The sequence below is a fragment of the Gobio gobio genome (assembly GCF_949357685.1).
Source record: "Gobio gobio genome assembly, chromosome: 2".
Classification (NCBI taxonomy): domain Eukaryota; kingdom Metazoa; phylum Chordata; class Actinopteri; order Cypriniformes; family Gobionidae; genus Gobio; species Gobio gobio.
The window spans coordinates 53,334,896-53,355,650 of NC_137098.1; the positions used below are offsets into that span (position 1 = coordinate 53,334,896).

The 20,755-nt window shown below is 38.2% G+C and overlaps 2 protein-coding genes across 3 annotated transcripts; one reads left to right on the top strand and one right to left on the bottom strand.

The window, feature by feature from the left end:
* The first annotated feature begins 916 nt into the window (after positions 1–916).
* On the top strand, positions 917–14,854 carry vbp1 (von Hippel-Lindau binding protein 1). The gene is made up of 6 exons (XM_079842234.1): positions 917–1,527; positions 1,803–1,927; positions 2,169–2,235; positions 5,669–5,767; positions 6,203–6,341; positions 11,432–14,854. Exons 1-6 carry the CDS (start codon positions 1,447–1,449, stop codon positions 11,506–11,508), a joined length of 588 nt encoding a protein of 195 aa, XP_079698360.1. The 5' UTR covers positions 917–1,446; the 3' UTR covers positions 11,509–14,854.
* On the bottom strand, positions 11,646–20,478 carry rab39bb (RAB39B, member RAS oncogene family b). Of its 2 annotated transcripts, none has more exons than XM_079842216.1 (4): positions 20,243–20,478; positions 18,631–18,857; positions 14,643–15,852; positions 11,646–13,134 (listed from the first exon to the last, which is right to left on the bottom strand). In XM_079842216.1, exons 2-3 carry the CDS (start codon positions 18,843–18,845, stop codon positions 15,426–15,428), a joined length of 642 nt encoding a protein of 213 aa, XP_079698342.1. In that variant the 5' UTR covers positions 18,846–18,857; positions 20,243–20,478; the 3' UTR covers positions 11,646–13,134; positions 14,643–15,425. The 2 variants fall into 2 exon arrangements, with proteins under 2 accessions (XP_079698342.1, XP_079698341.1); XM_079842215.1 differs by having other exon boundaries at positions 20,061–20,466.
* Positions 20,479–20,755: the final 277 nt, after the last annotated feature.

Here is a 20,755-nt window from a genome sequence, read left to right on the forward strand (position 1 = left end):
ATGTCTGCTAGGATACTCATCAAGATGGACATGTTGACATAGTTTTTGTGTGAGTTTGTCCGTTCAAGAGCAAAACTTGAAAGAGAACTCAATATTTGCGCACTGTGAGACGTGTGCGCGCTTTCGGATGAGTGCACAGACACAAAATCTTCTCACAGCGCGCGTGACTTCTCATTTGTGATGACGGCGAAAATGAGTGGTCTTATTCAAACATACGGCAGCACTCGCATGAATTGAACAAAGTTTACAAAGAGAGAATTTGAAGGACTTTTACACGGCACCCCTGCTCTTGTCAGACGGCACCTGGGTTGGGAAACACTGCTCTATGGCAACGGTGCACGCAGCACTTAAACATATCAGATCTTTACACACAGGCAAACACGGCTTGAGTAACGCAGGAAAGCGCGTTCCTATAGTCTAGTAAAGTAGTGTAGTTACCAATATTTTTAGTGTAATGCGTTACTTTACTTCGTTACCCAAAAAAGTAATATCGTTACTGTAATCCGTTATTTTGTAACTCGTTACCCCCAACACTGAATTCTTGTCTTTGACATAAAACCCGAAAAGAATGTGTCTATATGATAAAGAAAAGTTACAAAAAAAACTTTTGGACAAATTCCCTTTATTTATAAGCCTATTTATTTTTGTAGTTTTTTTTTCTCTTTTTGGGCTACTGTTCTTTATGGTTTACTTCATATGCATAATTGTATCTTATATTCGATATTTGCAATTGATCGAAAGGGCCTAATGTTAATGTTTATTAAAAAAAGAAAAAAACTCTGATTTCCTATTCTAGTTCACACACTTGCTCGTGCGCACTGCGCAGACTCACTTACACAAACATGCACAAGGCCTGTACCGATGGTGGCAGCAACAAAACACTCGTGTCTGTATGCGGAACAGAGATCTGACTCAAGGGGTGTGTCTCAATCAGCTCCCTAGTTCAGTAGTCAGGGCACTGATCAGGGAGTCAGCCCATTGACACATTCCCTGACTACTGAACTAGGGAGCTGATTGAGACGCACCCAATATCATTAAAATCAAATTGAAGATAAATGGCCATTGTATCGATTTTTTTCCATTTCAAATAAATGTATTAGATACAACTTATGGCGTACCACTAACTGCATACGTCACGGCCAGCGCCTCGTGCTCTTTCTCGAGGTCGTTTGGGCAACACTGACATCTGCAGGCTGATTTGTTTGGCGAAGCGTATATAACATACGCTCACTGAATTTGAATAAGGTATTGAATGTGAACGTAAACACAATTTTCAAGCAAGAAGATGACCACATAATAATAATAAAAAAAACATAGGTGATCCTTAAAATACATCACCGGCTTAGAGGGAGATTCCTTTACTTTTATTATGCTGGCACAGCTCTCGTGCGTGCGTAAGAGCAACGGGCGCGTGCGTCAAGAGGAAGAGCCGCAAGTCTCTCCAAAATGGCGACGACCATAGAGAGTGGCAATGCAGGAGCTGCAAATAAGAAAAAACACCTAGGAATCCCCGAAGCAATATTTGTGGTCAGTGGTAATATTAATATAGTTAGTTTATATGTACGTACTGTCGATAGTTTCCCGTGAAATCTGTGTATTGTTGTGTTGGTTTTTAAACGGCTTTCTTAAGTAGAAAGCGCCCTGCTCTTCTCCTTATAAGGCTGCAGGCATTGCTTGCAGTGAGCTTTGAGGGGCACATAACACATCATTAACCAGTATTTAAATACTCGATAAAATAAATTCATGAAGAAAGCCCATAAGATGCCATAAATGATATGTGAACTATAACTGTGGTTCTGTAGGAAGATGTGGATGCCTTCATGAAGCAGCCGGGCAATGACACAGCAGACGCCGTGTTGAGGAAGCTGGATGAACAATATCAGAAATATAAATATATGGAGCTCAATCTGGCTCAAAAGAAACTCAGGTTTGGTTACGATTAATTTTACGTGTACAGTAATAGGCAATGATTAGTTTGTGTCAATTCTAAAGGATGCTTTGCAGTAACAGACTGTGTCGGTATAATTGTTTTCCGTGCATTGTAATGTAACCGTCTGTCGTGCTTTTGTTATAAGGAACAAATAAACAGTGATTTACAACTGCATTTAATAAATCTGACTTATTAGTAAGCATAAAATATTGTTGCTGACTTTCTTTGTCTGTCTCAGGTTGAAAAGCCAGATTCCACAAATCAAACAGACGTTAGAAATTTTACGGCACATGCAGAAAAAGAAGGTAAGCCCATCCATCATTTAAGATCAGTTTTAACTTTCATATATCATTCATGTGAATAGATGGGATATTGCTCCTAAATGTTGCCCCATCACAATTCTCTTACTTATACTGTGCCCTAAAAGCGTGTACTATATTTGATAAGAAACGAGGGTGTAGCAGATGAGTAGGCAAGTTTAGGAAAATACTACTATTATATGTCATAATTGTGTTTTTAATGGACAGCGCTGTCACATCCTGTCACTGTAAACTGGCCTGTCAATTGTCTTGTCACAGTTAAAGTCGACATGAAATGAGAATTCACCCTTTCTTTTTTTCTGAATGGATGTTATAGATCTTTTTTGTGATCTGTCGCTACATTTTTGTATTGTGATTGTGACTTGTATACATACTCATACACGCATTCCAATTTTCAGTTTATTTAATTTATGCTACTCAACAATTCTTTCTACTGTATTGGAGAGAAATGTAGCAGCATGCGCAAATATATATATAAAAAAAATATACATATATAAAATATAATATAATATATATATATATTTATATATATTAGGGCTGGGTATTGACTCAAATCGATTCGATTTTTAATTCAACTAAATGAAAATGGATTTAAAACAAATGCAATATTTATAAAAAAAAAGATCAGTGAACATAAGTTTAGTAAGTATAAGTGGGTATAAGTGGGTAATTCAAAATAAATTAAGAGCCACACAACTGTAAATTAAAACTGAACCCATCTCTGTATTTCAAATGCATACAATTGTGTTAGATACAATACAATTTTGATGCAACTTTATTAAAAAAATTTTTATCTGAGAAGTATTTTATACAATGCCGACCGTCATGTGTGCAGTTACCTGGACACAAGTAGTTGCGAACAACAATACCTTAACATGCTGACTTATGTGGACTTACTTTTATTTGAGGAAATCTGTTTATTATGTAAGCTATTAGGTTTGAATTATTGGTCCTGCGCTGTCTATTGACTCAGTTGATTTGAATATGTCTATAATGGCTAACGTACGTGCTTAAGTGAACGCTCAAGTTTAATACAATGATCATAATGCAAAGCAAACATTCGCTTTTGTGATCTCTTTTTAGCGGTTATGTATAGGCCTGTCACGATAACAAATTTTGCTGGACGATAAATTGGCCAAGAAATTATTGCAATAAACGATGAAAACGGAAAGCATTTTAAATATCCACAATAAATTAACAAAACAAAAAAAGCAATGGACTCTCAGTCTGTTAACTAAAAATGCACTTGAATAAACAGTTGGGAAAACTGCAACGGATGATTGTGTTTTAGATAGTGCTGGGAATCGATAAAAAAAAAAACTAATCACATTTTTTTTCTGTAAATAATCACGATTAATACGTTTTTAATGTTTTGATATTGTGATAATTTCAGTTACTCTCCAAATTAATGTAAAAACAATTTATTGACAGCATATTTTAAATGTGTTGTATTGTCATGTTTTTATGGATGAAGGCCAGTATCACTGATGTCTCTATGAAACATTAATGACGTTACATTACAGTATAACTGAAAGCTACCAATTTTAACATTTATTAGGCTTTAAAAAAAACAACTTTTAATTTAAGTGAACTTAAAACAATCTTTACATAACCCCATTATAATTTATATATATTTTTTACCTGTGCCTTCCATGTTAGACATATACAGAAATGTAATAGTTATCAAACACCTTTCACGGTGTGAAAAATTATCGAGCTCATTTTTTTAAAATCGTGCGATTAATTGATTTATTGACTATCGCGACAGGCCTAGTTGTGTACTTGGCTGTGGGGGTGTTGCAACGTTTGGGTCTCATCAAATGGTTTCGCAGATTTGTAGCATTTCACCTCAGCATTACAAATGTCGACAATACACTGGAAGCTGCTATTTAAGCACTGAATGAATGAATGAATGACAGGCGCGCCTCTCGCTCCTTTGTAACATCGCGCAAGGCAAATAAGAAGGTGACATCTAGTGGAGAAGACTAGTAATTAGATTTACGTTAATCTTGTGTTCAATGTTTGCGGTAATAAATATGGGAAAAAATTTATTCGTGGCCTATGAGAATCGATTTTGAACCGACCACATTTTAAAATAACGATTAATCGAAAAATCTTTTTTTTTTTTTTTTTTTTTGCCCAGCCCTAATATACAGTGAGGAAAATAAGTATTTGAACACCCTGCTCTTTTGCAAGTTCTCCCACTTAGAAATCATGGAGGGGTCTGAAATTGTCAGCGTAGGTGAATGTCCACTGTGAGAGACATATTCTAAAAAAAAAGAAATCACAATGTATGATTTTTTAAAAACTATTTATTTGTATGATACAGCTGCAAATAAGTATTTGAACACCTGAGAAAATCAATGTTAATATTTGGTACAGTAGCCTTTGTTTGCAATTACAGAGGTCAAACGTTTCCTGTAGTTTTTCACCAGGTTTGCACACACTGCAGGAGGGATTTTGGCCCACTCCTCCACACAGATCTTCTCTAGATCAGTCAGGTTTCTGGCCTATATTCATACATTGTGATTTCTGGATTTTTTTTTTTTAGAATATATCTCTCACAGTGGACATGAACCTACGATGACAATTTCAGACCCCTCCATGATTGGGAGAACTTGCAAAATAGCAGGGTGTTCAAATACTTATTTTCCTCACTGTAGGTCCACCTATAGTGTATCGTTACATTGTGTGCTAATTCGGAAAATGAAAAGTTGCGATTTTCCCGATATGGCTAGGAACTATTCTCTCATTCCTGTGTAATGATCAAGGAACTTTGCTGCCGTACCAGTCCCGAATAACTAAAAATGGGCAAAGAGGCAGGACGTGGGTGGAGCTGAGGTGACTAGTTGCTGAAACCACACACGCCTAGCTCAACCATAGTGGCAATCCACCTGTCACTCAAGTTTCCACGCCCTTAATTATGCAGAACTTTAAGGCTTAATATAATTTAAATGGATGAGTTATAAAAAAAGTTCACCCCCCTCACAGTTGTCATGAAGGGCAAAATTTGCTGTATAGACCAAAACCACTTTTTGAACCAGGCTGTTTTTTTTCAGCTGTAAAGGTGGGCATTTTAACATGGGGGAGATACAGATTTGACTCCCTTTTTAAAAAAAATTTTTATTCCTGTGTCTCCTCCAAAGTCAAAAGCGCAATGGGTTGTGGTTGATATTAAACGTTAGTGTGCATGGATCAGAACTTCAAATATCCACTCATTATCTGTGTACTTTTGGGATACTCATTTTCATATACTATGATTAGGGACATGCTAATTCTAATTTCCAAATCTATTTAGTATGGATAGTATTTGAAAGGGGATGCAGCAAGTGTTTTGTTCTTTGTCACTTTCAATCCCTCTTGCACTGTCATCTCTTTGTTTATTTTTCTGTTCTGAATTATGTATACCCAATCACAGGACACTACAGATCCCATGGAGACACATTTTCTGTTGGCTGATAACGTCTATTGCAAGGCCTCTGTCCCACCCACAGATAAAGTGTGTTTGTGGCTGGGGGTAAGTGTTGACTGCTGTATTTCATTGTATTTATAGTCAACATGAAATAAATGAATTCAATTTACTTTCTTAACCATCTGTGATATAGATACTACTCTCCGCGTCCAATAATTTCCCAACAGATAAAATCAAGCGCTGGTCTAATTTATTTTTTGTTAATTCGCCTGTCTCACTGCATCACATAATAGAAGGGATTTGTGAACACCATATCATGTTGACCTTAATATTCCTGTTTTGACTTCATTGACGATTACTGTCTATATGTGCACATTTGAAACGTATAGCTAATTGCTTCGAAATAATATTTCTGCTAAATGACAAGCACTCAAGTAACTTTTTGGGCTTGAAAGCTTTGATGTTGATAATGTGTATAAACATGTATTTAATTGTTATGATAATTTGCTTATAGCCATGCTTATTGTTTTTGTGCATTAGGCTAATGTCATGTTGGAGTATGATATTGATGAGGCTCAGGCATTGTTGGAAAAAAACTTGGCTACAGCTTCTCGGAATTTGGATTCTCTGGAAGAGGACCTGGATTTCCTCAGAGATCAGTTCACAACCACTGAAGTCAGTATCCTTAAACTATGGCAAATAGGAATCAGGTTTGAATGAATTGTTTTTTCATAGTGCTCATTGTGTTTGATTAGTCCTTTATGGAAAGTCTTAATTTTTGATTAAATTAAATAATTGTCTTTGTTGAAAATGTGTATATATAAGTCAATGTAAACGTCAGATCAGAGTGTACAAGAGTTTGTCAAATATGTACACTACCGTGCAAAAGTTTGGTGTCGGTATGATGTTTTAATGTTTTTCAAGAAGTCTCTTGTGCTCACCAAGGCTGAATTTATTTGATCAAAAAAAGTAAATAATTGTATATCTTTTAAAAATATTATTTATACCTGTGACGATAAAGCTGAATTTTCAGGAGTCATTACTCCAGTCTTTCAGAAATCATTCAAATAGCTGATTTGCTTCTTAAGAGCTATTTTATAGTATCCCAGTGAAAACAGTCTGTATGTGAAAGAGATTAACTTGTTCAGTATTTACTAGGGCTGGTCTGAATACCATTTTTTTGAGCTTCGAAGCTTCAGTAATAATCAACACCGAATATTCGAAGGCTCGGAGGGAGGAGGCTGAACATATTCTTCTCTCTAATAAAGGCAGGAATCTTGAAGCGGCGCGCCTCACGCGGGCAGGGCTTATATGCTCAGAGAACGAACACTGCACTAGTGATACAAAACACACCGGTCTGTTACGGCCCAGTAACAAGCACCTCTATTTTGCAGTAAATTAATTTAGATTGATGTAAACGGGTAATATTAGGCTTGCTGCGATAGTCGATGTTAGTGTTCAGGCCAAGCGGCAACCTCCCGCAGTTTCTCTTGAAGCCAATACGGAAGTGACATATACTGCAATTCATCGACTGGCCGCTAGGGACAGGCTCCAGAAGGGAGCAGAATCTCATTGAGCCCCATGTTAAAATGGCCAACTTTACAGCAGATTAAAACATGTTTACAGCCTGGTACAAATTGTGGTTTTGGTCTATACGGCTAATTTTGCCCTTCATGACAACTGTAAGGGGGTGAATTTTTTTCAGTCGTTTACATTATATAAAGCATTGAAGTTCTGCATAATTAAGGGCGTGGCCACTTCGAGTGACAAGTGGATAGCCATTTATCTGCTGTCTGTTAGTCATCGCGTCACTTCAGCTCCACCCACGTCCTGCCTTTTTGCCCATTTTCTGTTATCCAGGACTGACGCGCTGCCAAGATGGCAACGGCCATCTCGTCCTTACTTTGCGCTTCAGAACGGCTCATCAGAATCCTATGGGTGACATCATGGACACTACGTCCATATTTTTTTACAGTCTATGGTTCAGACATAAAACCGTTAACATCACTTGCCCACCGCAGCACCTCTTAGTTAGAGAACCATTTAACTACAATTAAAAACTGAACGTGCTGCATGTGCCGAACGAGAGTTGCAGCAAACTAGCAGCAGGAGTCAGATTTCATCCATCACGAGAGCGAGGAGCTGAACTGAATGTAAAAGCACCTATTTAAGGGAGTTTGTCATTGTACAGTTTTGTTGTTTTGTTTTTCATTAAGAATAATAAAATAATGAACCCACAATTCAAGCAACCCGCAGCCAAATTGGTGCTAATTCAAAACCGAAACTAAAATTCGTACTCTCATTCATTCATGGCAACACAGTGCACAAGCACTGTAATGTGACGGTGAGGGAAAATGTTCTCATCTTCACATCCCTAACAGGTAAAAAGGCTAATACATTTTGATTCTATTATTCTATTTTCCACAATGTCAAACCAACGCAGCTTAACCCAAAATGCAAGCTCAGGCATGCGCTTCTTCCATATAAGCTCATGCAATTGTGCGATCTAGACAGATAATACTTTGTTGCAGGGAACGCTAAAGGCCCGGGTATACTTCGGCCGTCTGCGTTCGTGCACCGCCCGCATGACGTAATTTTCGTCACTCGGAGGGCTCGCGGCCGGCCGCACACCCCGTCCGCGCGCAGCCCAAATTTTCAGACCGCACGGACGGTCCGCGTGCAACAGCGCATGCGCCAGCAGTACAGAAGAGTCCACTAGGTGGCAATACGCACAGTATTGAGCACAGTGTTCAGCCGTCGAAGAAGAGTGTGCAAAGACCGGTTTAAAAACAACACGCTTGGAAAAAAGAGAGAATTTTTGATCCTTCAGTGTTTCTTCCAAACTATGTTGCAATGGTGGATGCACTACAATTCTTCTCCGATCATGCCCAGCGAATGTCCCGTTGATGACAGGACTCAGTGCTGCCCTCCGATGTCTGGTAGAGCATAGACACTTTTTTACTGCGCATGTGTCGAATGCGATCATCCGCGCGCATCCGTTGTGTAGTATACTTTGAAAGACGCGCGGACAGGGCTGCGCGCGTGACGCGTCCGGGCGCGGTAAGTGAAGTATACCCGGGCCTTAAGAGTATAACAAGGTTGGATTCCTATTCAACTGTCGGCTAGACTATAAGATAATTGTAAAAAAACAAAACAAAAAGTGTATTGTATTTCGCCAGATTTTATAGTGTAAACATATTCAAGTGTGAATGAGAACCGTTTTGATGGGGATGCCAGGGGCCTATACCATGAAGCCGGTTTAGCTGGCTAGCCAGATATGTTTAAGCTTAGTTTGTGCCAATCCTGGGTTTAAGGTACCATTTAAAGTGGTTTGGCTTTTAGCTGTGTTCATCTCCATAGTAACTTACGCTCCACAGCTAACCTGCTCCAGGGCAGGTTATGTTCTGGATAAGAGATCTCAAACTGAAATTGGACCAATCAGCTGTGAGCAAGGTGACACATATCTGATGCAATAAAGTCACTCCCCCTTTTTCTACTCCAAATTAAAGGTCACTACATAGCTAATGGCTATTAAAGACTTAAGCCTCTGGCTTTTAACAATGCTTATTTATAATAATAATAATTTTGAATTATTTAAAAATAATTTATGTAATTATTATACCCTTAATCAATTACACATGTATAATTTTAGGAAATCAATCATTAATATGCATTTTGTTAATATTAAAATAAATAGCCTATATAAAGGTCATACAAATAAGCTTTAAATTCAATAACTAAATCTATAAAAAATTACATGTGAGCATAAATGTTCAATTCTCTCTATATATCAACTAAACTAACTTCATACCTTTTACTTGCATTGACGTATAAGATTTTTCTTAAAGTTGTCCTCGACAGCTCTTTTCTTCTGTGTAAATTTGTTTAAATTCTTAATATTTTTCAATCATGTATATTCTGCAGAAGAGTGAAGTGAATCACACTGCTTCGCTCGTGAGAAGTGAATCTATCCACAGCATGTGATTGGCTGTTCACTGCTGATGTCACAGCTAAACTCCTAAACTCAGGATCAAAACCTGAGTTGACAGAGAAAGTTGAGGATCAGCATCATGGGACCAACAAAGCCTGAATAGATTGGTTTGGTTTTTTCAACTCGAAACTAATCCTGTAACCCTGAGTTTGTTAAACTACCATCATGGTACAGGCCCCAGGTGTGCGGAAGAAAAAACAACAACGAATATTCGAATTCCAAAACTGAAAATCGAATACAAACCCTCCGAACGAATATTTGAATATTCTGGTATAGCCCTAGTATTGACTTATCAGGATTTGATGTGGAGAGCATTAAAACACTTCCCTTTGTTGCTTTTTATTGTCTATATATAATAATAAATCTTGTTCAAATTTAGCATTGAGGTTGAAATTAATGAGATGTAGCTGTGTTCTCATAGGCTTTTTTAGACCGTGATGATGCTAGTAGTGCTGGTTTGTGCCCAACCTGGTCCATTCTACACTTTTCCACCAAAAAAACACAATTTATTTTGTTTTATTTTGTTATTTACAAATATCGTATGTGTGGCATGGTTAAATTCATTTTGTTTTATACATTCTGACTGTGACCTCAAAAGCCAACTTGTGATTGCATAAAGATGCCGAATTAATGACTTCAGTAGGTAAAATGTTCTCAAAGCTATGAGTATGACTTGACAGTCATGTCAATTACATCATCAGGCTCTCAAATCAGTGGAAATGCAGGCCAGTTGTGAACGAGATGAGCTATTCCATCCACCTATTTTTTTGCGCATTTTGGGATATTACATAAACGCTGGATGGAACCACCATGATGCGCATACATTCTAAAAATGTGCATAAACCTAGTATGCACTCAATTGAGGCGGATAACATTTTTTTAATCTGATAAGACATGCACATAAACTACGATGAAAACACATTTACTGAATAAATTCCTCACTGCACAACAAAAAATGACTTCAGCAGTGGATGTGATAGATAACTGGACTGACCTGCTTCATTGCACAGAATCTCAAATGTTGGTTTAGTCATTCTGGAATGTCTGAGCTAAAGTCTGTCGTCAAAATTATTTGGTTTAATTCCCTCCCAGAAGCATCTCGCATGATTGCATTCCCAAACACCAGGCATCTGAATGCAACTGAGTTGCAAGTCATTTATGATGTAGAAAAAAAGAGCCACAGTGGCTTCTCCGATTGCAGCAACTTCCATTTCTTTATACAGATATTTTGTGCCAATTTCCCAGGAAGTGACTATTTTGTTCTCTTGAACACATGGGATGAAAACCATCCCACAATTTTGCACCCAAGATAAATTTGCAACTTTTGATGGAAACATGGCTTTGGACAGATCTACTGGCTCCAAAACTATTGGTGGAAAAGGGATAATTGTGTTTGTCAGGGCTGTAATGTGACTGAAACTGTTCATATTTATCAATGCGGATATTTATGTGCATGTAGTGTTGGTTATGTGGTCATTGAGTGAATTATATGAATTTTGCTTAGGAATATTCTACATCACATTCTCTGCCTCAGCAAACTGTCGTGTTTTTTATTTTTATGGAATGACATCTGTAGATGTTTTTCAAGAAAGAACTCTTTCAGGCAAATCGGATACAGATCATAAGTGCCACCTGTTCTCGCCACCTGTTAGAATCTGTTTAGTGAAAGATTTGTTGACTCCTCTAAGCGAAACATGTTCCTCCAGGTTGCGGAGTAAGGAAAAAAAGCAAAGATTACTTTCCAAAGTTTTCAGATACACCTTAACCACTAATCACAGATATGGCACGTGTTTACAATTGGGATGTCAAGAGAAGGAGCAAAGACAACCTCCTCAAATCTGCTGAGCGGTCCTAGAAATGGAGACCTAGTTTGGTCCCACCCCACCAGAATTCCTTCCCCATCAGAAAATTCACCCCCATGTATCTGTTTGCACCAACACTTACTGTTATCTGTTGATTTATTACTTTTTAAAGTATTTTTTCAAGTAAAAAGGTGAAAAACATCAAACAAAAGTAATAATGGTAGGTTTCTTGTTTTCTTTTTTTATGATGAAGAATTAGCTTTTTCAGATGGGGGTTCTCTCCACAGGGTCTACACATTTGTCTTCCTCTGTGCCCTTTTCCTTTCATTTGTTGTTTGGTAAACATTTGCAATTTCACTTCTGTTAAAGCTAAACTGTAAACCTAAACTCCTATGGTCCTCCTATTTCTTTCTGTGGATTTTTTCTTGCCATATCTTGGTGAGATCATTGTCAAAATGCAGCATGCAGAATATCAGGGGGACATCTTGCTTCATTCATCAGCCTCCTTTCTTTACTTTTCATCCTGTTTTTTCACTTCTTGTCCTTCATCTGTGCTCATTTGTCACATTGTAGCCATTAAACACTGAACAAGGAACTAATAATGAAGCGGTTTGAGAAAAGGCACAAAATCGATGAGCTGGTCTGTGTTTTAATCTGCGTAGCTTTTTATAATTCCTCGTCTGATTGAGGTTCTGGCAGTGAGCAAGATGAATAAGCTTTGAGTGTAACTAATTAAATATGTGCCTGCAATTCTGTCCCTTTCTTTCAATCTTTGGCAATCACTTGTCTTAAACTTCTATTGCTTTTCAATTGCCTTCTTTTTGAGCAGCACAACTGCTGAACTGACAATATCCTCATTAAACTGTAATATGACCCCTATATAGTGGGTGGAATGTAGATGTATTGTACAATATACAACAAGAACATTTTCAACATGTTAGTTTAATCTGTAGTACATTTCAAGTTCCCTTGATAAAGAGGTACAGAGTCAGTAGTGTTTGTACAGCAAGTCCTTGCAAATCCACACCAGCATCAAAAAGCGTACAGAGCGAGCGAGTGGTCATCACAATTCAAAATCTTTTGGTCCTTCCCTGAGACCCTGTTTCAGCCATGTTTAGAAATGGCTTCATGTTATCCAATAATGTGACATTAACACCTCAGCCAGTTGTGCACAGTTATGGACAGTATTGACACATCATCTCCAATCAGATTTCAGGAAGTGGGTGTGGATTTATTTCATTAGGGATGACAGTGAAAGCGAAGAACAAGTCATTTCAAAAAGTAAAGATGTTAGATGAATAAAGGAATGGTTAAATACATGGCGATGCAAGCTCTATGGATACAGTTTATGTGAATGTGGACAGGGTCAAAGGCCCTCACTGGGCAGTGTGGAAACCTAAAGGAAGAGCTTGCTTTTTTCACATTAGATAGTACAATCACAAGCTGTAACATCAGAAACACTCTTTGGGATAAAAGGTGTAAAAGATGTACCTAAGTACAACAGATTAAGGTTTATTTGTAATTCTGGTGCGCACCAGAGGCCTCTTGTGGTAATGTGTGATAAGTGAAATGTTATTAATTGTAAAATAATGCACAAATTGAAAAATCCATCTGGGGCTCATAGATGTACTTTCAGTAGTCCCTTATGAATCTTCGCATTAGATCATTAAAATAGGGCCCTATGATTTCCGCGATCACCGAATCGCGGACGGAATCGCGGAATTGGCATATTAACGCGGAATCTATTGTTAACGCGGAATTTCCCGGAATTTGACATATTTGGAATGAAATGCGGTTTTGTGTGGGAGAAGAACGCATGTCTGGGGAAATGCAGACCGGGGGAAGCAAATCTGGGCGACACAACCCCTCCCGTCATTTCAGCTCCGCCTTCAAAACAATGAAAGTATGGTGAAGCGGCTCACCACGGCTCTGCTTTCATCAGCGGAAAAGTTAAGAAACTCAACGCTAAAGCCCCGTTCACACCGCCCTCAGTACAGAGCCGAGCAGTTCCCTCAGGTAGTGCTTGCTGTATTTTGCCTTGTTTTTAATGCACTTCAATGTACTGTATGGAAAATAATGCCTTAAATGAACTTGAGAGAAAATGAGATGCGCGGATCAGCGCGTCTTATGCTGCCTTCACGTGCTCTCGGAATTATCGTAATATACGAGTTTCCTAGGTAAACATTGCACATGAACGCCCTCACATTTTGAAACTTGAATGCAATGCGCTCGTAATCACGACTTCAGAAGTCGGAATCATCAAATTTCCGATAGCACGTGAAGGCAGCATTATCCACATCATGTTCAGAAGCGGCTGTTCTTAAAGTGACAGGAGCACTGATAATGTCTGTCATTGATGTTCAAAGAACAACGGGAACAGAAGATTGTAGTTTTAATGATGATTCATCTATATTTCACTTATTATTTATGCAGTTAAGAAAGGTGTTGATAACTTTATTCAATTTCTGTGTAGACTATGACAGGGAAGGCCACAGGTAAATATAACATTTATTATAATGGGTTTATGTAAAGATTGTTTTAAGTTCAATTAAATTAAAAGTTATTTTTTAAAGCCTTATAAATGGTGAAATCGGGAGCTTTCAGTTATACTGTAATGTAACGTCATCAATGTTTCATATAGACATTAATATCAGTGATACTGGCCTTCATTCATAAAAAGATGCCATTACAACACACATTTAAAATATGCTGTCTTTAAATTGTTTCTAAATTAATTTGGAGAGTAACTGAAATTATTACAATATCAAAATATTAAAAACTCCAATGTTTTTAATTGCAATTAATAATGATTAATTACAGAAAAAATGCAATTAATTCTGGGTTTTTTTTAATTATCAATTCACAGCACTAATATCTAGTTGTGACTTGAAGTGCTTAGAGTGCAGTGTTATGTTGCAGTATTTGTCCTGAAAAGTAAATGTGATGTTTGTTACCTGTTTGATGTTTGTCATTCCTATTTTATGTTTTATGTTCTATTATATTAACATTAAAAACACTCTTTTTACGACTAAAATAACAGTTAAGGGTAAAAAAAACTGAATTTGCAAAAATTAAAACGGAAAAAAAAGGAATTAGCAAAAATTAAAACGGAAAAAACGGAATTTGGGAAAAAATAAAACGGAATTTGGGAAAAAATAAAACGGATTTCATAGGGCCCTATTAAAACAAACCTCTTGGGTGATATGATGGACTATCATACCATCTGAGTGACATACTTATCTCACACCACTTCAATAACAATTAAAATTCGGCGATATGGGAATTATTCTGAAACATTACAGATCATGTTTTTTTCAGTCTTGGAATTCTTCATGTAGTATATTGCAGTATATCTCCTTTCTTTTGTCTTTCGTGATATTAAAAGTCAATAATCAGACACATCACACCTCCAGCAATCATATTTGTTCAAGTCTGAGATCTTTTGAGTCACCAGAAATGGGTGTCCCAGCATTCGTCTGTGAAGTAAGCACGTTAAACTTCTGTTAGTCTTTTATCTCTCCCGTGATAAAACCAGTAGAACATACCTGGAGCTTAGTCCCGGATACAGGAGATGTCCAAAGATAAAACCTCTTCATTTGGGAAGTTTAACTTTTGTGGCTCAATAGAATGAATGGCAGGTGTGCAGATACAGTTAAAGTGCAGATATAGTTCTGACTGGCCTTTTCAGTATGCGTTCTGCAATTAGTTATTTACTAACCTTACATTCTCAGCAGTCAATAGAGTTCAGTTTGGCCGTATACAAGATTGTGTGATTAGGGAAATGAGAAAAGTAGTATAGAAAAGTGAAGCAATAGGGCATGATGGGACTCGATTAGGCATTCAGCAGGCAGGAAGGGGTTGATGATGTCATAATCAGGGAGTTGAAGACTGACCCTGTGATTGGAGGAAGCGTTTCTTTTGTCCACCAGGCCCCAAAGGTTTGGTAGGTACCATGGTGGTGATTGCTGACTCAACAGAAACATCGACGATCGCCCTTTGTCACTTCTTCTGACGAATGCACCACGTTTGGTACGAACCCGCTCTTTACTCCCTCCCAGCCTTCCTGGATGGTAATCTCCCCGCTCTTTACCAGCTCGAATATATCTCGTGTAAGCTCCGTAAAAGCCCTCTCCACGTTTATGGCGTCACGTGCTGAAGTCTCCACGTAGCGCATGCCGTACGCAGCCGCTAGCTTCTCAGCCTCTTGTCGGCTCACCTGACGCTGTGGTTCCAGATCACATTTGTGGCCGACTAGCAGGAAGACAATGCTGTGGGGCTGCACGTGGCTGCGTGCCTCCTCTAGCCACTCGTGAACGTTCTGGAAGGAGCGACGGTTGGTTATGTCGAAGAGCAGCAGACCTCCCACAGAGTTACGGTAGTAGGCTCTGGTAATAGACCTGGAGAAAGCATAACAGAATGAAACAATGTTCCTAAATTTGAATTGAGGTAAAATGCAATTAAAATGTAAGGTAGTGCTACATTTGCTATGAATTGTAAATTCACCTCCTCTATTTTCTAAATGCATGTTTCTGATCTGATCGAAGAACAATTTATCCATGGATATGTTAATTGTTTGTTTGACTGGATCTACTGGATCTTCAGAAATCCTTTATTGCCAAGTGTGCTTGGACACAAGGAATTTACCTTGGTTTGAAGCTATCAGTACACACATTTAAATATAACAACACACATAATAACAGTTAATAATAAAAATATTTTTAAAAGTATAGGTTTAATCAGAATAAACATTTACAGATAATGAACATATTTACAGTATTGTGAATAATAATATGAAAAGGACTAAATTAATTTACAAGGATATTGCACAAAAATGTGGAGTATTCCACTTGGAAGGTATTAAATTATTCAAGGGGGAAATAGCCAGTGGGAAGAAACTGTTCCTGTGCCTATATGTAGTGCCTAGTGATCTGAGGCACCGTCCGTACGGCAGCAGTTCAAATAAGAGTCTGTGATGATTTTACCTGCCCATTTCCTCACTCTGGAAGAGTACAGGTCCTGGAGGGTGGGCAGAGGAACACCAATAATCCTCTCAGCAGTCAGGACTGTCCTTTGTAGTCTCCCGATGTCTGATTTGGTGGCTGAACCAAACCAGACAGTTATAAATGAACACAGGTCAGACTCAACGACGGCTCCAGCTCCTGTGACAGGTTGAACTTCCTCAGCTGTAGAAGGAAGTACAACATCTGCTGGGCCTTTTTCGAGTCAATGTGATTGTTCCACTTCAGGTCCTGAGAGATGGTGGTGCCGAGGAACCGGAATGACTCCACTGCTGCCACAGTGCTGCTCATGATGGTGAGTGGAGGGAGTGCTGAGCTGTTCCTTCTGAAGTCCACTATCATCTCCACTGTTTTGATTGCACCAGACAGCCTGTTGTTTAACCTCTTGAATGTATGCGTAGTCACCATTCTGGCTGAGGCCGATTACTGTGGTGTTATCTGCAAACTTCAGGAGGTGCATTCATTTGTGTATAGCGAGAAGAGCAGTGGGGAGAGAACACAACCCTGAGGAGCGCCAGTGCTGGTATTGAGAGTCCTGGATGCGAGTCTTCCCAGTCTCATTAGCTGCTGTCTACCTGTCAGAAAGCTGGTGATCCACTGACAGATTGGGATTGGCACAGAGAGCTGGATCAGTTTGGCTGTGAGAAGATCAGGTATGATGGTATTGAAGGCCAAACTGAAGTCCACAAATAAGATCCTTGCATAAGTCCCAGGTCTGTCAAGATTTTGCTATATATAATGCAGTCCCATGTTGACTGCATCATCCACAGACCTGTTTGCTCTCTAGGTAAACTGAAGAGGATCCAGCAAGGGTCCAGGGATGTCCTTCAGGTAGGCCAACACCAGTCTCACAAATGACTTCATGAACACAGATGTGAGAATGGCATGTCTGTAGTAAGTCCATTGTTTTGGGGGACTGGAATGATAGGGGAGTTTTTGAAGCAGCAGGGAACTTCACACTGCTCCAGTGAAGAGTGAAGATTGGGGCCAGTTGGTCTGTGCAGACTTTTTTTTCGGGCAGGTGAAACACTGTCTGAGCCTGAAGCTTTCCTGCTCTTTTATTTTTTGAAAACTTGGCTCACGTCCTCCACACAGACCTTAAGCACAGGTTGAATAGCAGGATCTTCTAGTGGACCTGACTTCTTTGTGACAAATGAATGCAGGCTTGCATTCAGAGCTGGCTCTATCCAATCTACAAACAATGGATTGAACCAAGACCCTGATCTCTTTCGCTCGGATGTACTTCACAATATGGAAGAAAAGATCTGCCGTTACTTGCGTCACATTGTGGTTTTAAAATGAACTGAAATTCAAAGAAATGCATATAACTGTAATTTTAACTATATTTAACTACATTTTGTATCAATAGACTTTAAATGTTGACTTGAAGATTGAAATATATAGATAGATAGATAGATAGATAGATAGATAGATAGATAGATAGATAGATAGATAGATAGATAGATAGATAGATAGATAGATAGATGTATGTAAAACTGCAATAGAAAGCAGAGAAGAAAACAAGGTAGATGAAAAAACTGTAAAAAGGCATCAGAGTGAGACTGTAAAAGAGGTCTGAGCTTGTGTAGGAGTACCGCTGGGAACACACTGAGCTGTGAAGGATGCTGAAGGGCCTCTGGAGTTACTGACATCACTTTAAGTTTTAAGACATTTGTGACATTGTAGATGTCAGTGATTCATAAAATATTTCTATTTCCTGTTTTTGAGCTGTGTTTATTAATAAATAAATATAGACATAGTCTCTGAATCACCTAAGGTGGAAAAAAAGTATTAGTGACGTGTGAATCAGTCTGTCATCAAGGCTGGGAGAAATATATCCGCACGGATACCATGGAAACACCAATCACGTGGATGGATAAGGACTCCTGATCAGATAGATGTTTACCTAATAAGGTAGATGTTTCTTTTGATGTGTAAGCAACTATTTGACTCTGTACAATAGTGTGCCCAGCAGCATAAAAATCTTTCTGAACTAATAATCAGTGATATTATTTACATAGACATACAGTATATCTTTATGGAATTGGGGGTCTATATGATTAAAACAATTTTTGAGGTAAACCATCCCTATGAACATTAAATGATGCAGAATCAAAGGTCTCATGTAACATAATCCAAGATAAAGATTTACAATACCTGAAGCGTTCCTGGCCTGCAGTATCCCAAATCTGCAGTTTAATGCGTTTCCCAGGTTCGATCTCCACCAGGCGGGAGAAAAAGTCCACCCCGACTGTCGGGTCCGACACCTGCGCAAAGCGGCCTTCTGTGAATCGCCTGATTAAACATGATTTCCCAACAGTGGAGTCCCCGATGACAATCAGTCGAAATTGGTAAAGCCAAATTGCTTCCATTTCTATTCAGGTCTGTCAAAGTAAAAAGGAGAGATGTGAAATTATACTGTGCATTAGATGCTGCCAAAACATTTATTCATGGTTTCCAAAGACACAATAGAAAAGAAAATAACGAACACCATTCTTTATTTGATTCACCCACAATTTTATGTCAACCTGCTTTACCAGCTTATTAAAAGGAGGAACTATAGTACAGTTATCTTTAACGTTTTTGTAATTCATCTATAACCTCTTCTGGGAATATGTTGTAGTTATAAATATTACAGCAATTACATGATCATGGCATGACAATCATCTTAGTCAACTCCATCCTTGCTCTGCGTGGGAAGGTACTTGAGGCACAAAAATATTCCTTTTAGTGTTTGATTTTAAGGCGTACATAAGCATCTGGTGGTTTAAACGGTAACACTTTACAATAAGGTTGTATTAGTTAACATTAGTTAATGCATTAGTTAACATGAACAAACCATGAACAACACCGCTGTTCAGCATTAGTTAATCTTTGTTAACGTTAGTTAATAAAAATCCAGCAGTTCATGGTTTGTTCATGTTAGTTCACAGTGCATTAACTTATGTTTGCAAGATTTGAATAATGCATTAGTAAATGTCGAAATTAACATTAACAAAGATGAATACATGCTTTATAAGTGCAGTTCATTATTAGTTCATGTTAACTAATGTAGTTAACTAATGTTAACTAATGAACCTTATTATAAAGTTTTACCGCTTAAACTTATCTATCCCCAGAGTTCATCTTAATATGTGACATTTTTGTAAAGTATAGGGAGAATACAAGCAAAGTAGGATAAATGGCAAAGCCAATTCCATATAATGTCCATACTATTTTAGGATGAATGCATGCTCTTTTTCAGTAGAATGGAAGAATATAGGCTACACATAATGATACAAATGATTAATCTTAAGGTTCATGCCTAATTATGTAATTTTTAGTCATTTGAGTTAGTGATATGTTGGTAACTCGATACAAACTCTTAACAGTTATCAGTTAACAGCTATTGACAAAATAAGAAGCCTGATAAGATGACTGAGGCTCGCCTGATGGTAGGGCTATACAGTAGCTGGCTATCGTTGGCCTTGTCATAATAACGAATGTTTCTTGTTCTAAATCTACAAAACAGACAACTGTTTAAGAAGCGTTGTCTTTGTGTAGAAGTATCTGTGTAAAAGACCCCTTATTCGGTGCTCTTTACTTACGTTGTTTGTTTTTTTGTTTGGTCGTTTCAAAGCTACCAAATGGCAGATTCCATAATCTTTAAAGGATTGAAGCCTCTTTAGAAACCGCTGGATGAAATTAAGGACATAAACTATTCACATAATATGTCGAATAATAAACAAAACATTCGTCTCTACAGAAAAAACAACAAACAGGTGCAAACCTAACTGCGCCGCGTAGGCGGTCTCTTTTGCTCTGATGTTGCTAAAGATGAGTCGGCGTGTTGTAAAAATGGTCCCTGCCGGGATCAAAGTCGCGTAAAAGTCAAAAATGATTTACGCCTGTCATGTTTTGATCCACGCTTGGAAGATGGAGAAATGTTTGGTTGTTTTGTGCTGATGAAATGGAAGCGACAGCAGAAGCATCATATAGCCTGACTCATTCCGCATCAGCACCAGTACCGGAAGCCTCCTAATAGCAGCGACACACAGACGCGTGACATAGAGCCGACATACATTAAAGGGATAGTTCACCCCAAAATGAAAATTACCCCATGATTTACTCACACTCAAGCCATCCTAGGTGTATATGACATTCTTCTTTTCAGACGAATACAATGAGAGTTCTATTAAAAAATGTCCGGCTAATCCAAGCATTATAATGGCAGTGAATTTGAAGCCCCAAAAAGTGCATCCATCCATCATAATAGTAATCCACACTGCTCCGGGTCTAAAGG